Raw genomic sequence first — 14,502 nt, 5'->3', positions numbered from 1 at the left:
TAGGAAAGCACTAACTGTGAAGAGGATTTAGGGGCCATGATGGGCAAGCCATTCAGCATGAGCACCCAGTGTGACGCTGTGGTGAACAGGGCTAACGCCATCATTAGATGTATGAAAAGAGCAGTGAGTAGCATAGGGAGGTGACACACTATCAGTAAGACTGATCCTGGAATACTGCCTCCAGTCTTGGCATCCACCTTTGAAAAAGATTTTGAAATATTGGAGATGGGACAGCAAGAAGCAATGAAACGTTTTGGGGGCTGAAGACAAATGCCTGCTTGTGAGCTGTTGAAGAGCTCAGCATGTTTAGATGATCAAAAAGATCGGGAAGTGACGTCATTGAAGTGTTGAAGTGACTTCATGGAGAGAAAAGATTGGGTATTAAAGGGCTCATTAATCTAGCAGAGAAAAGCAGAACAAGACCCAGTGGCTGGAAACTCAAAAGAGACCAATTCGTATTGGAATTAGGACACAAATATTCAACAGTGAGAATGAATCACCAGAGGAAGAAACTAGAAAGGGAAGTGGTGGAAATTCCCCATTTCTTGGTGTCTTCTAATGAAGACTAGGTGCGTTTCTGGAATGTGTTTAGTGACAAACTAGCTATTATTCTATACAGAAAGCATGCGCTATGCAGGGTGTCAGATTACATGCTCTAATTGTCAATTCTGTCCATAAAGTCTGCTAATTTATGAACAATTGAGAGTAGCGTGAGGAAGAGCATCTTGTTTTCTACTGTGTAGTCAGTGTGATCCCCACAATGAAGAGTCATTGAGTGGGGTGATCCAGGGGAAGCAGCTCAAACATCCAATGTGGCTGGACAGGGGCAGGACATCAGCACTGCAGGGGAGCGGTGGGTGTGACAGTGACATTACAAGGCCCTTTGGCAGGGCTTCAGCCTACTGGACAAAGGTGGTGGGGAGATGATGATCTCACAGAGAAAGCTTGACATCAGCCAGGCAGGACAGGGGTGCAGGAGAGGGGCAATCTTGGAGATCCTTGTAGCTGTGCTTCAGCACATCTCCTTCTCGAGCTCTCTCCTTGAGGACGGAGAGAGAATTCACTTTCATGTACGTGAGCGCAAGGAGGACCCTCTTCGGAGTTTTCTCCTTTTCCTTGATTGATTTTGCTAGAAAACAGATGTCCCTGTAGAGAAGGTAAGAGCCTCTGAAAGGTTTGGAATCTGTCCAGTCTGATCCATCAGGTGCCAGTTGATTTTTAGGAAAGGAAAACACTAGATTGTGGGGGCAGCATTTGATTTCCAACCTAGAACTTTGTCCCTTAGAATCACTGGGGACCTTGGGGTTTCTCCTTTTGTTTGCCTTGGGCTTGGAGAGTGAGGAGGAGGGCGAGGGACATCTGCTGATCCTGAACATCCGCCATCCATCATACCATCACCTAGAGCAAGTGAGTGGCATTAGGGTTCCAGGGTGGCTTCCCCTGTCTGTCTGGAGAGAGGCAGAAAGAGGGGGAGAGAACATCTCCAAAGAGAGATTTCATTTGCAAACAGACCCCAAGACCCCCTCACTCTTAGACTGGGCAGGGGCTTCTCCAGAGCCGTCTCCAGTGTGTTTGGAAAGGTGCCAGCAATGGGGCTCCCGGCCCTTCCCTTGTGGGACACTGTTCCCCAGACTGAGAGTCTCAGAGCTGGGCCAGACCCTGTGAGCTGCTGAGCATGGAAATCAATGGGCAATGAGGAGATAGGGCCCTGGTCTTCCTGTGCCTAGAGTCTTTCTGACCTTGACATGGGGAATGGTTTCCCAGGAGAAGTCCGGACTCCTAGGTTCTGTTCCTTCTCTAGTCTGGGTGGGGGAGTGTGGCCTGGGATGACAGGAAGGGGCTGCTGGTCCAGAGTAACCGAAGGTCTTTGGGACTGACCCCATTGCTCTGAAAGGATGAGACTTTCTGGATATTGCAGCAGCAGCAGCAGGGATTAGGAGGGAGAACACTGAGAGCAGATCATGCAATGAACTCCTGCCAGTGTGTGTAGCTTGCACTCCCTGCACTCCTGTGAGGGGAGAAGGGGCTGTTCTGGTTGGAGCAGGGATGAGGAGGGACCGAAAAGGCCCATTAGTGAAAGGCTGCCTTGAGCCCAGACTCACACCTGCTCCCTGCTCGATTCCAGGCTGGCCAGGCTCCTGAGGATGTTCAGGAAGAAGGCTCTGCAGGTGGCCCCAGAGCCTGAGGGAAGCAGCTGCCATCTTCCCAAGGCGCAGAGCAACCTCTCCATCCCTGCTGGTGGGGAAGCAGCTCCCATCCAGGCCAGAAGGCGGAAGTGCCCAGCCTTCTGGCGAACAAAACCAGCTTCCGGCGCAGGTGCCGAGCTGGGAGAGGTCTCGACCAGGCCCAGATGGAGCTGGCTCAGGATGTGATTTCGCAGACAGGGCCCAGCCTAGGAGGGGCGCCGGGCAGGGAGGCTCTGGGTCTTGTTGTGTGGGCAGCAGCTGCCCCAGGAGCCCAGCCCTCATTCCCAGCAGGAGGCCTCTCCCTGCCTGGTCACTGAAGACCTTCCAGCCCCCTCAAGCGAGGAGGTGGAAGATCCCTGTCCCAGCACCAGCAGCTCAGCACATGACAGCAGCAGCGCCTGGGACTCTGTCAGCAGCGACGCCGATGGACGCTGCTGCTTTGTTCTAGGTGAGGAGCCAGGCTGGGCTCAGGGAGGGGTGAGGACAGGGATGTGAATACCCTGGGCCCAGACACTCTCCCGGTTATATGGAGAGGTGCGGAGGGGGTCACCAGTCCAGGTGTCTGGCCTGAGCCATGTGTACCACACTGACACCAGCAGTGTGTCACACAGCTGCCCCTGCAGCAAGGGAAACTGGGGATGGGGGGCATCAAGAGCTGCTGCCACCTTGTCCCTTGATGCACCAGGCTGGGGGAGTAGGAACCTCCCATGGAGTCCTGGACAGTGGAGGTGGGGCTCTCTGCTCTGGGCTTCTGCAGCTGTTGCAGACTGAAGGCATCCCTGAGAGGGAGGTGTGGAGCCTGATCTGCCCTGGATGCCTCAGGTGGGAAAGGGGGTCTTTAATCCTGCTCTTCCCACCACGCCCCTGTCCTTCCCCCAAGGGGCAGCAGGCATCACCCTGTTCCCTTCTCTCCCTGGTGCAGGGACCCCCAGGGATTCAGAGGAGGAGGAATGGCTGGCCATGTCCACGGATGAAGCTGCTCTCAAGGTCATCAGAGAGCAGTTCCAGTGCAGAGAAAAGGTAAAAATGTTCCCCATCTGGGCTGGAACCAAGATAGTCCTGTCCCTTCCCAGCATCCCCACTCTCTACCAAGGCTCTTGTCCCTGATGAGCCACCACCCCTAATGGGGCCCTGTTACATCCATGCTGTGGGACCCCCAAGATGGGGGTGTTTGTCCCATAACCGATTTCTCCTCCCCCCACAGGCACTGTCCCAGTTCCTGATCTTGCTTGTGTAGGAGTGGTGGGAGATTTGGACAATAGGTGTGTCTCCACAATCCCCCATTGAGGCCTGAGGTCTGGAGCTGGTGTGGGTGGGGCAGGAAGGTCCCTAGCTAACAGGTTCTCTCTCACTATACCCCACTCCTGGTGGGTACAAGATGAGGGGCAGCAGCTCATGTTCCTGCAGGCCATCTACCCCGCATGTCTTGCTGCACAGGACAGAGGGCAAGACAAGCTGGAGCTGCGCTGCTGCAAGGCGGCTGTGGTGGAGAGGATTGTGGTGAGTGAGACATATCATACCGCAGCTGGAGGGAGGAGAGAGACATGGGATTGACAGGGTGATTGCCTGATTAATGGGTGGGGGCTGGGTGGTGTTGGAGGGGGCAGCAGAGGGCAGGGATTGCTGAGGCTGAAGGCTGGGGAGAAGAGAAGGGAGTAATTGTGAGATTGGGCAGTGGGGGAATTGTGTGGCTGGAGGGCAGCTGAGACTGGAGGACAAGGAATGACATGGTCCCAGCTTGGTAGTTGGAATGGTGCTGAATGGGGGCAGTTTTGACAGAGAGGAGGAAAGAAGGGGATTGAGGCTGAGCTGGGCAGGAATCCTGGAAGACGGACAAGTTTGATGGGCAAGAAGAAATAGGAGGAGCAGGAGTGGGGGATCCTGCTGACCATGTGGAGCACTGGCTGTGTAATATCCTCATTGGGAGGTGTCAGTAGGGTCCAAATCTCTCATGCTCCTTTGTCTCCTAGGAGCTCATTGAGGAGCTTCCTAAAGACTCTCCACCCAGCACCATCCTCGCCAACTCCCTGGTTGCAGTGGCCAACCTCAGGTACCGAGACAGACCCCTCCCCCTGCTGGCTCCTGTAACCCCAGTGCTGCTCAGGCCCAAGGCTGGGAGTCACTGTCTCTCCCAGTCCCAGATCAGCTCCCAGGAGTGGCTCCTCTGGCAGAGCTGGTGGGGTGGGAAGGTTCACTTTCTCCTGGCAGGGCTGTTCTTTTCACTCCACTAACATTCCAGGGGCCTTGGGGAGGGGCTTACTGCTGGGATCAGATACAGGAAGGGCAGCAGTCTTCAGAGAACAGGCGCTATTCCTGTCCTGCCACTGTCTGTCTGTGATGCCTTGGCCTTGTCATTCCCTAGCTCAGGGCCTAAATTTTCATTCTCGCCAGCCTGTGCCTCTATCCCTGTGGTTTTGTGTCCGTGTTGGCGACAGTCCCACCCCCGTACTGCACAGTCTAATACCAGCTCCTCTCTCTTGCCAGCACCATGAAACCTGCCCTTGAGCCAGACCTAGAGACTCACCTCTTGCAAGCTGCCCTTTGCTGCATCTTCACCCTGGCCACGGAGAAGGACACCATCAACAGCCAGGTACATCCTCCTCCTCCTCTTCCAGAGTGGTCCTTGGTCCCTGCTCCTTTGATTCGCTGGAGCTCCAGCTTTAGGGGTGGGGTAGGCAGAGATGGAACAAGCTGCAGGGTTGGATCCTTCCTTCTAGAGAATTACCCCTCCCTGGGGATTTCTTTCTTTCTTGCTTGCTTTCTTTCTTGCTTGCTTTCTTGCTTTCTTATGCTGTGTTTTGCCCAACAGCCCAGCTTCCATCCATAGCAACTTGGCTGTTTCATACTCTTCTGCCTACAAGACCCTCTGCAGAGACCTGCTAAACTCATGGATCAAAGATCCAGGTGTCATCAATCCTTGCTAATTGCCTGCACTGGGATGTGAATGAGAAAGGCCAGGATATGTGTTTGGGAGTCTCCCTAGTGCTTCCCAGAGACCCCTCTTTGCATCCTGTGGCAGGTGTAGGCCCAGTTTCCCTAACTCTGACCCAGGCTTTGCAGGCTCTGCACAAAGTCATGCCAGAGCTCCTGGATGCCATGCTGGGGCACCTGCTGGCAGAGTCCCCAAATGCAGACAGGCTCCACTACATCTTGGAGGTGAGCTCCATAAGGAGGGTTGGGAATCAGTTTTACCTTAACTCTTTCGGGGACTGGTAAGGAGAGACTGAATGATCCATTTTCTACTCTGTCCTCCTAGCTGGGTCCCCAGTGAGGCGTCCTTATTGGGGAGGTCAGTGCAATGCAGTGTCAGGTCCTGCTTTCTTGAGGGACAGAGAAAGGAGCTGGGACTTCAAGCCAGAGGTTTGCCTGGTTCTGTTGAGCATTAACCACAGGGCCCTTGGTTGTCTTGGGGAGTGAAAGTCTGAAAAGCCACCCTTCCCACACCCTGCCCTACCTGCCCCCAACACACACACTCCATGAGATTCCGGAAATTATTCTCAGAGAAGAGGCACATGCTCCTTCCTAGAAAAACAGGAGGACCCCAGGGAATCAGCCCTTCTCTCTAATATGCTCTGAAATTCCTGGGGGGATTGTGCTCTCAATGACTCCCTACATGGCAGCAAATATTTTAGTAGTAGGGAAGGGCTAGGGTTCAGTCTCCTTTCTGGTGAACTGTTCAGGAATCAGGAGTTCTGGGAGGATGGGACCAGCCCCAACACCGAACCTTGTCCCAATCTAGAGAGACCCTGATAAGTTGTGACCTGCAGGATACAAACTGCATCCTGGGGGAAAGAATCCCCTTCAAAAGCTCTGTGATCAAAGACTCAGCTATTCCCCCCTGCGCATAATGTCTCGGGCCCTTGGGGCTGGGGATGTGGGGCTCATTTGCAAAGCACTGCCTGCCCATTGATCCTGACCTGCCTCTTTCCCCCACAGCATGTCAACCTCTGGATGGTGTCCAGGGTGTCCCAGGAGAGAGCCAGGGCCATTAGGAGCAGCACGGCCCTGCTCAGATATGCAGTCACCTTCCCTGAGTTTGACATAAGTGAACTCTGAGTTCAGCTTCCTGACTCCAGGCATAGGCGGGCTGGCTTCAACGGGCTGTAGGATCTGTTGCTGCAGCAGCAGGGGCTGTGGGTTCGAAGTGTTCCTCTTGGGGAGGCAGAGGCAGAGCAGGGGATGAAATAGGCTTCAGTCAAGTTCTTCTTGTCCTGGTCAAGTGTTGTCCCTGGGCCTTAAGGGAATCATGCTCCAGCCCCTGCTTGGCATCCCAAAGCAGCTCCTGGCTCCCTTGGTAGCAGAGCAAAGGAAGAGCCTAGCTCAGGCTACTCTCCTCCAGCATCTCCTTCAGACGGGCTAACGGGAAGGAGCCTTCTGGCCCAAGGGGGACAGGGAGCTGACAGGAAACTGCTGATGGAGTCTCCTCTCCTCTCCCTTCCATTAGATCTCAGCAGAGTTCCCTAGGATGGGTCACCACGTGGCCCAGCTGGCTCCGTTTGTCAGTGACCCAGACAAGGACATCAGCCAGCAGGCCAGGGAGGGGACTTACCGCTTGTACCAGCTGCTGCTCCAACAGAGGGGTAAGGAACCCGCTGGCACACGGAACCCAATGGGGACTAAGACTGACTGCAGGTGGCTAATGGGACCCCAGATAATTTCTCTCAGCCTGACCCCGGCTGGAGGACAAGTCTCTCTCTGCCTCTGTTCTTCTCCACTCCACTGTGCAGCCACCAATGGGATTGGAAGGACACAGAAACTGCAACCAGAAGGATCAAAGTGTCTCTCTCTCTCTCTCTCTCTTCTAGAGCTGACCATACATGAGGCAGGAGATCTATGGTGCCATGACTGGCCCTGGGACAGCAGGCTCCTGGGCTATAAGACCACAACCAGGGTAGGGGAGGTAAGGACACTGTGACAGGGCATGAGACAGCTCAGGAAATGGGGCTGGCTGGGGTCCCTGCAGCGGATGCTTCCTGGAGACAGGACAAGAGCCCACTCCTTATTTCCAGCTCAGAGTTCCTCATCCAGCACCCAGTGGGACAGGCTGGTGTTAAATGTTTCACATGGGAACCTCGCTAGTTGCTGTGATTTGAGTGTCTTACATGAAGTCATTGCTATGTGGCATAAGGAGAATCCGTGGGTGGGTGAATTAATAGAGGATTATGGCTCTGGGTGTCTCTCTGCTCCTTGTCCCCTGGCTGATCCCCAAGTGTCTGAGAGGAGAGCACTGGGTCAGTCAGTCACTATTGCTTGATGAGACGCTTGTTTAATTCCCTGCACCCTGTAGGAGCAGAGAAAGGAGGTGGGGTTTGCCCAATTCCATTGCCAGTCAGGAAGCAGAATGCCCCAACCTGGGCATTCGGTAGGGGACACAGTGAGCTCCAGAGCCAATATGGACCACATGCGCCCCCCTCATGTCTCCAGACCTGGCCAGGGAATGGCAGAGTATCTGGACCTTAGCCACTGTTCCAAAAAAGCACATTGTGACTGACCCAAGTTGCAGCTACTTGCTGCACAAGTAGAAAATCAAAGACATTGCCCCCACCCCATGTCTCACAACTGTGGAAGACACCATAACCTAGTGCCCCCAGATTTCAGTCAAAGGTGAAATGGATGATTTCCACAACATCACAGAGGAGGCCTTGGAATGGCTCCTGGATCTACAAATGCATCTACAGAATGCTGCTCTATAGACGCCACGTGAGAGAGACCGTGTGAGCTTGTCCTGCCTCCCGCAAGTTGAATTGATGCAGCAGAAGAAAAGTTTCCTAGGAGGGTCTGTGATGAGGACAGGGATATGAGTCTCCTTACCCTTGTGAGGTTGAAATTTGGATTTCCTTTGGAAGAAACCAAGGAACTGCAGTGGCCTTACCCAGAAATCACTAATCTGGGGGGAACAGACCTTTGGTCTGTCAGCTCCAACCCCCTCCCCCACACGCACACTCCTCTAGCCACTGAGGTGCAGGAGATCTCTCTGCTGGAAGCAATACAGGGTCCCCTATCATCTCTGTGTGCTGCACAGCAGAGCGAGCCCTGCTCTCCCACATTAGAGATTCATTTCCAGCCCATCATGACCCCTGCGATCAATTGCCCTCCAGAAACAGCCACTGGAGGCTTTGGTTCCTAAGCATCTGCCACCTTTTAATCAAAGGGCTTTCCTGAGCCATGGGACCCTGAAAGTCTCCTGGGGAATGAACTGCCTTGGCTACAGCAGCTGTCTTACCCTTCCTTTGGGGCACTAGACGCTGAGGCCATTCTATCTCCAGGACTTGGAGGTTGTCTCTGGGCAATCTGCTAAAGCCTCATGTCCTGTTGGTTTTAGGTCTTTGGAAAATTCTTCTCTGAGGGGCAGAGAAAATACTTCCTCCAGACAGCAATGCTGGTGATCCACGACCCGCTGCTCCGTGTCAGCCAGGCTGGGCTGCTCCTCACATACTCCATCCTGGGGGAAGCCCAGCAGCTGATGGGGGACAAGGTAAGCAGCTGCATTAGACTCAGGAGATTGGGGCGGGGCTTAGGCCTCATTCCCATTCGCTGGCCTGGGAGCAAGGAGCCTAGTGGGGACTTCTGGACTTCATGTATTTCTATTCTTAGGATGTGATGCTCAGCTGTCACTCCTGGGAAGGGCAGGAGAGTCCCCTAAGTGCCCTCTGTGGACCTTTCCTGCCCTACAGAGCTGCATCCATTTCCCCATGGCCTAGTGTCCACGTCACCCGAGCCACCACCCGGAGCTGCTCCCATCACTGGCAGCCTGGGAGGCCAAGAACTGATGGGTGATGGTGACTGGCCAGGCAGTTCTGAGACACATGGGTGCGGGAAGCTTGTCCTGCTGCTGGCAGGGCTGGACCCGCTCTAGAGAGAATGGGAGGATTCAGTCACCAGGGGCTGCTGATCTGCCATCCTGTGGCTTCAGCATTTGTCACTGGGGTGACTTGGGGAAAGGTCTCAACCTCCCCACATCCCACTTCACTGCTGTCAGAATCCCTCCTGCCTTGCTCCCTACCCTACCTGGGTGAGGATGGAGGTAGGGGTGGTGGAGAGGGTTCTACAAACTTGAGCAGTGTCCCCAGGTGCGTTGGAGGTGCAACAGTTGTCAGAGGCACTGAGAGGGAGGTGGCAGGAGCTAACCCTACAAGGAGGGGGGTTGGCACTGGAGGTCACTAGAGAGGACAACAAGCCTCTAGCCTGGGGATCCGGAGGGTGAATTCACCACTCAGACATGAGGACCAGCTGTGTGGAAATGATGCTGGTTCCAGGTGCCCTTCATCCTCCCTGGGCAGATTTCTGGGCAGTATCTCATTCTCTGACATGTTCTCGTTCTCCTGCAGCTGGAGGATGTCACAGCCAAGGTGATGTGTCAGCTGCTCATCAACCGGCACTTGCACCGGGTGCCCGAGGCACTGCAAGGGCTGCGCCTCATCTGATGCCCTTAAAGTTTCCTCTCCCATGTTCAGCAACTCCCGCTCCCTGCTGCAGGTACTGCTCTGTCTCACTGTAAATGGGTGGCTAGTGGAAGGGGAAATGGGAGCCCCTGTCACTGACAGAAACTCTCTCCCCTCTCTGTGGATCAGGCTCCTTCCCTCTGACCCCAAACATCCTTCTTCTGTGGCATGAGCTTTACCCCTCCCCTCTTGCCTTGCTCTGTCCCCCATCCCATTCCCTGTGCTCCCAGGCAGATGTTTCCTCAAGGGGAATAAGGCAACGCTTCAAGAAGAAAACTTAGAAATGGTAGGGGAGAAGTAGGAAAGGAAAGTCCCTTTTGTCAGAAGATACAGACTCGACTCCCTCCTGTTTCTATCACCAGTGGATTTAGCCTCCCTCGTGTAGTGTAAATAAAATAAAGAGGAGACAAGGTGATTTGGTACAAACAAAGATAAGTGTATTCAGGGTAAAGGTACAGAAAAACTGGGAGGAACAGGGGAAAATGCAAACTTAATTAATACAATGAAACAGTGACTGTTTTGGGAGCTTAAAGCTCAGGCCCATAAATCCCCCCTTGGAAACTGGAAAGCAATAAATGATGCCCCAATACAGAAATCTTTTCCTAATGTTCAGGTGCAGTGGATATCACGTACAGGGGTGATGCCCAGGACTTTCTACTCTCTGGCTGATTTAGAGCCTTTGAGGAGGAGCACTGGGGAGTCCAGACGACTGTTGGATTTCGTCGCTGGCAAGGAGGCCCTCTGGGTTGATGGACACCAGGAATGCAGGATGGCAGGAATGGTGGTGACAGGCCTCCTTTTCCTGATATTCTTCACTTTTCAGCTCTGGAGCACTGGAGTGGACAGCCCTGCGCAGGCACTGAACAAGTCCGAATATCACTTCTGTGGTAGGAAAAGTTCTGAGGAGATGGAAGGCTGAGGATTGGTTTTGGCGGGAAAAACTGGTTTTGACTGGTTTGAGCCTGTATCCTGATGGTAAACAAGTCCCCTCTCAGAGATGGAGTCCAGGGCTCAATAGTTCATATGCTCCATATTGGATCTTATTTTAAAGCCAGTGATTTACTTCATAAACATCTTATTTACCTACTAATTGAACATATTAAACAGTTTATACTTCTTACACCTAACACAGAGATCTCCCTGCCCCATATGGCACAGAAGAACCTTTGTGTCGGGGCTACAGACTGTCTGCCCAGCTGAAGCTGAGGAAGCTCTACATTTGAGGAGGTTAGGATAGGAGAGAGGCTAAGGGCCTGCTTCACCTCCTGCCCTTTATTCTTCCTTTGGCCCTTCTATGGGCTCTCAAAGGGTGACAGGAATAGGAACCTCCTCCCCACCTGTCTTCTAGGCCCTGGGGTGTATGACAGCCTCCCAGATGGGTGCAGTCAGAAACTGAGCCACCTCAGGGAGCAGTGGGGACAGGTCACCTTGTTCTATGAAACCAAGCAGTGCTAGTTCTCAAAGAGGCTGTGAGGGAAGACCTCACTCCCTCATGGAGGTAAGAATCATTGACTTCTTTGGGCATATGGGTCTCCTGGGGGAGAAATGGGATCCCTACATCTCCATCAATGTGTCACTCTTGCTTTTTTCCTAGCAAGAGGCTCCCCAGAGATGTCCTCAAACCTGTTCTCCTGGGAGCATTTCTGGGAGGAGGCTCTCATCCCTCAGTCTCCAACTCCATCATGCAGTCTCATTCACATAACAACATCTCCGCTCTCCAGCTCCACTTGATGCAGCAGGAAAACAAACCTTCAGCTCCTAGAGACCTGACTCTGACCTCCTTCTGATCAGCAATGGGGTTTCCCCATCTCCTTAACAAACCTGTCAGCCTCTGAATAATGAATGTCGGAGTCACCAGAACCAGCAAAACTCCAACTGCAGCCAGTCGACCCTTTGTGAACTTGGCCTCTCTGGAAACCAGCTCTGAACTGGAGAGGTCTGAACTCATGGACTCCTAGACTTTAAGGTCAGAAGGGACCATTTCTGATCATCTAGTCGGACCTCCTGCACAATACAGGCCACAGAATCTCACCCACTCACTCTTGTAATAAACCCCTAACCTATGTCTGGACTATTGAAGTCCTCAAATAATGGTTTAAAGATTTGAAGGTGCAGAGAATCCTCCAGCAAGTGACTCGTGCCCTATACTGCAGAGGAAGGTGAAAACCCCCAAGGGACTCTGCCAATCTGCCCTGGAGGAAAATTTCTTCCTGAGCCCAAATATGGCCATCAGCTAAACCCTGAGCCTGTGGGCAAAACTCACCTCAACCCAATAAGAGCACGCAGGCCTGGGCAGCGCAGGTCTGTAACAAGGACAGGAGAGTGCTTTCCCCTGAGCTGCAGAGCCTGGGACTTAGCCAAACTGATTACAGAATGAGTCCTACCTCAGAGGGACCATGTATTGGCCCCGAAAGAACCAGACTTCAGTGGTGATCAAGCCTAGCTGAGCTATGAACTGGAATGAGAACTAGGTAGGAAATTGAAAGCAGCAAGGAAAGCCTAGAAGGGAACTTGAGAAGAGAGGTAGGATGTGCCCAGGGAAACCTGCATCAAAGAGAAAAGAGCAGCCATAGCTTTTGAGTACAGAGCCCTGGGCTGCTACCAGTGTGGGACTGGGTGGGACCGGGTTCCTCTACTGGTCCCAAAGTAGGGGACATACACGTACCTGGAGAGGGTTACCAAGCCCAGAAAGGGAGCTGCAGGCTGAGCCAGAGCCCCAGCAAGAGCAGAAGAACTTTTTTCTCTGGGAAGACCTCTTTGGACTTTCAGTGTGTGACAAGCTGAGCCCCAGAAGCATGAACTAAAGGTGATGAGCCGACCAGAGGGCCAAATTACCAGGCAGAGAGACTGCCATGGTGCTGGATTGACCATCGATGGAGGACCAGAGGGCACCTAACAATGAGTAGATTCATTGATTCTTGGCATAGTCAGCAGGATTGAATTCCCCCTGTCATCTGTGAGGGATCATGGAAGTTTTGGTTACTGAAGAAAGGTCCATCCCCCCAAGTGAGATTTCCCATTTGAGTTCCAGGGACTGGAAAAACAGGCAGTGCAGGTCTCGGGGTTTCTCCAGCAGCTCCTAGAAACCCAACAGAAGCAGAAGGAAGTGCAGGCAGAGCTACAGATGCAGTTGGTAATCTTGAGGGAGCAGCAGCAATACATGTGAGAGATCCTGCAAAGGGAAATGAACCTGCTACGCCCAAGGACAAAAAGAGTAGACTCAGAGAGCATGCTGACTCTGTGCTGAGAAGGTTAGCCCAGGATAGCAGGGCATGAGAAAGTGTACAAGCATAGCCTAATGCCAAGATGGGAACAAAAGTTCTTTGGTTTTGGTGCAGAGAAGCAGGCCATATCAAAAGACCCGGCCTGCATAGGAAATTGCTGAGTGGCAAAAGGAGGGGCTAGGGCCCCAAGAAGGTAGAAAGAACCATAGAAAGGTGTCCGCTTGGACAAACACACATAAGGCAGGCTAGGTGGAGATTGCAGGGATGGCCGTGGACCTTGCAGACCCTCCTCCAACACACCTATCAGGTCCTGCAGGGAGGTGAAGGATGAAATGGTTGGCACAGAGATGAATCAGGCTCAAGAGCTGAGCAGTGGTGTGTGCTCAGACCCTGATGGAAAAGGTTTTGGGGGATGCAGTGGGAGTAGCAAAAAGGCTACAGAAGAAGCTAGTGGCTTCAGAAGAAGGCTCTGCAAGCAGTTGTTAATGAGAATGAGTGGCTGCAGGAAGAGCATTGGGATCCTGCAGAAGAGAAGGATGGCCTCTGAGTTCTGGTGAGCGAGCTGGCTGGGGAGCTGGTGATGCCACGCGTTCAGGCTGTACGAGTGCATAGCTGGTGAGAGTGACGAGATGGTGAGGGATGAAGATTGGACAAGAGTAGAACTTGCCCCCAGGTTGGACCGGATTTTAAGGAGGAGGGTATTTCACAGGCCTGTGGCTTGTCCTGTGGCTGCAAAGCCTGGAGCTAGGCCAAATTGATGACCAAGTGAGCCCCACCTGAGAAGAAACAAGGGAAAACAGCAGCAAAAGTACAGAAGTAGACCTAGCTGTTCAGTATACGGCCTTGGGCCAAAACCTGGAGTCCAGGGCAAGACTGGGTTCTCCCACTGTCCCTAAGGAAGGAGCCATAGAAGACCATAGAACCCCAAGAAGGGCAGCCAAAGTCAAAATCAGGCTGAGGAAGAGCTCCCCACGAGGGTGGAAGGCCTTGTTTCTGTTCAAGACATTTTTGGACTTTGTTTGGAAGGAGCATGACCCAGGAAGGAGTGGACTAAAGGACAGTCACTGGTTGGAGGGCTGAGTTCCCAGCCAGCAAACTGCAAGAGTGACTATCCCGAACGGGGTTGGTAACCTAGCTAGAAAGCTGTGACACAAGGCCTGGCCAGGATCTAGCAGTGAGTGAACTCTGGTACAAAGCTGCTTCCATTATGGAAACAGCCTGGTATTGGAGAGTGGGTGGGGAGACCAGGGAGATGGGTGGGGTTACTGAGACTGGGGTGTGGAAGAAGCTGTGGGGCTGGGAGGGGAAGGACATGGCCCAGCTTGTGGGAGGGATCCTGCTGGCTGTGTCTGGAGCACTGTGTAGCCTCTTCTATGGGAAGTTCCCATGGGTCAGTGGGGCCTGAATCTCTCCTGCTCCTTTGTTCTCTTTGGGCTTCACAGGAGATGTCTGGTGAACTGCCTGTGGACTCTGTGCCCAGCACCGCTCCGAAATTATTAGCTACCTTCAAAGAAACAGGGCACAGCTCACCCTGTTAGGTAGGCTGGAGACTCACGCTTCACTCAAACACACAACACTGAGGTGCTTTGGGAAGCATAGTAAGAAAGAAGAGATTTTAGTGATACTAAGCAAGAGAAAGAGACAAATTTC

General features: G+C 53.1%; 1 protein-coding gene across 1 annotated transcript; it reads left to right on the top strand.

Moving 5' to 3' along the window:
* Positions 1-3,489: 3,489 nt before the first annotated feature.
* Positions 3,490-7,101, top strand: LOC115651238. Its single transcript, XM_030562182.1, has 6 exons — positions 3,490-3,686; positions 4,157-4,236; positions 4,671-4,776; positions 6,123-6,227; positions 6,631-6,766; positions 6,992-7,101. The coding sequence occupies exons 1-6, from the start codon at positions 3,582-3,584 to the stop codon at positions 7,099-7,101; spliced, it is 642 nt and encodes a 213-aa protein (XP_030418042.1). The 5' UTR covers positions 3,490-3,581.
* The last annotated feature ends 7,401 nt before the right edge of the window (positions 7,102-14,502 follow it).

This window comes from Gopherus evgoodei, chromosome 4 (assembly GCF_007399415.2).
Source record: "Gopherus evgoodei ecotype Sinaloan lineage chromosome 4, rGopEvg1_v1.p, whole genome shotgun sequence".
NCBI lineage: Eukaryota > Metazoa > Chordata > Testudines > Testudinidae > Gopherus > Gopherus evgoodei.
Note: the sequence above shows the minus strand (reverse complement) of the source record. Positions and strands in the feature narration are given on the sequence as shown.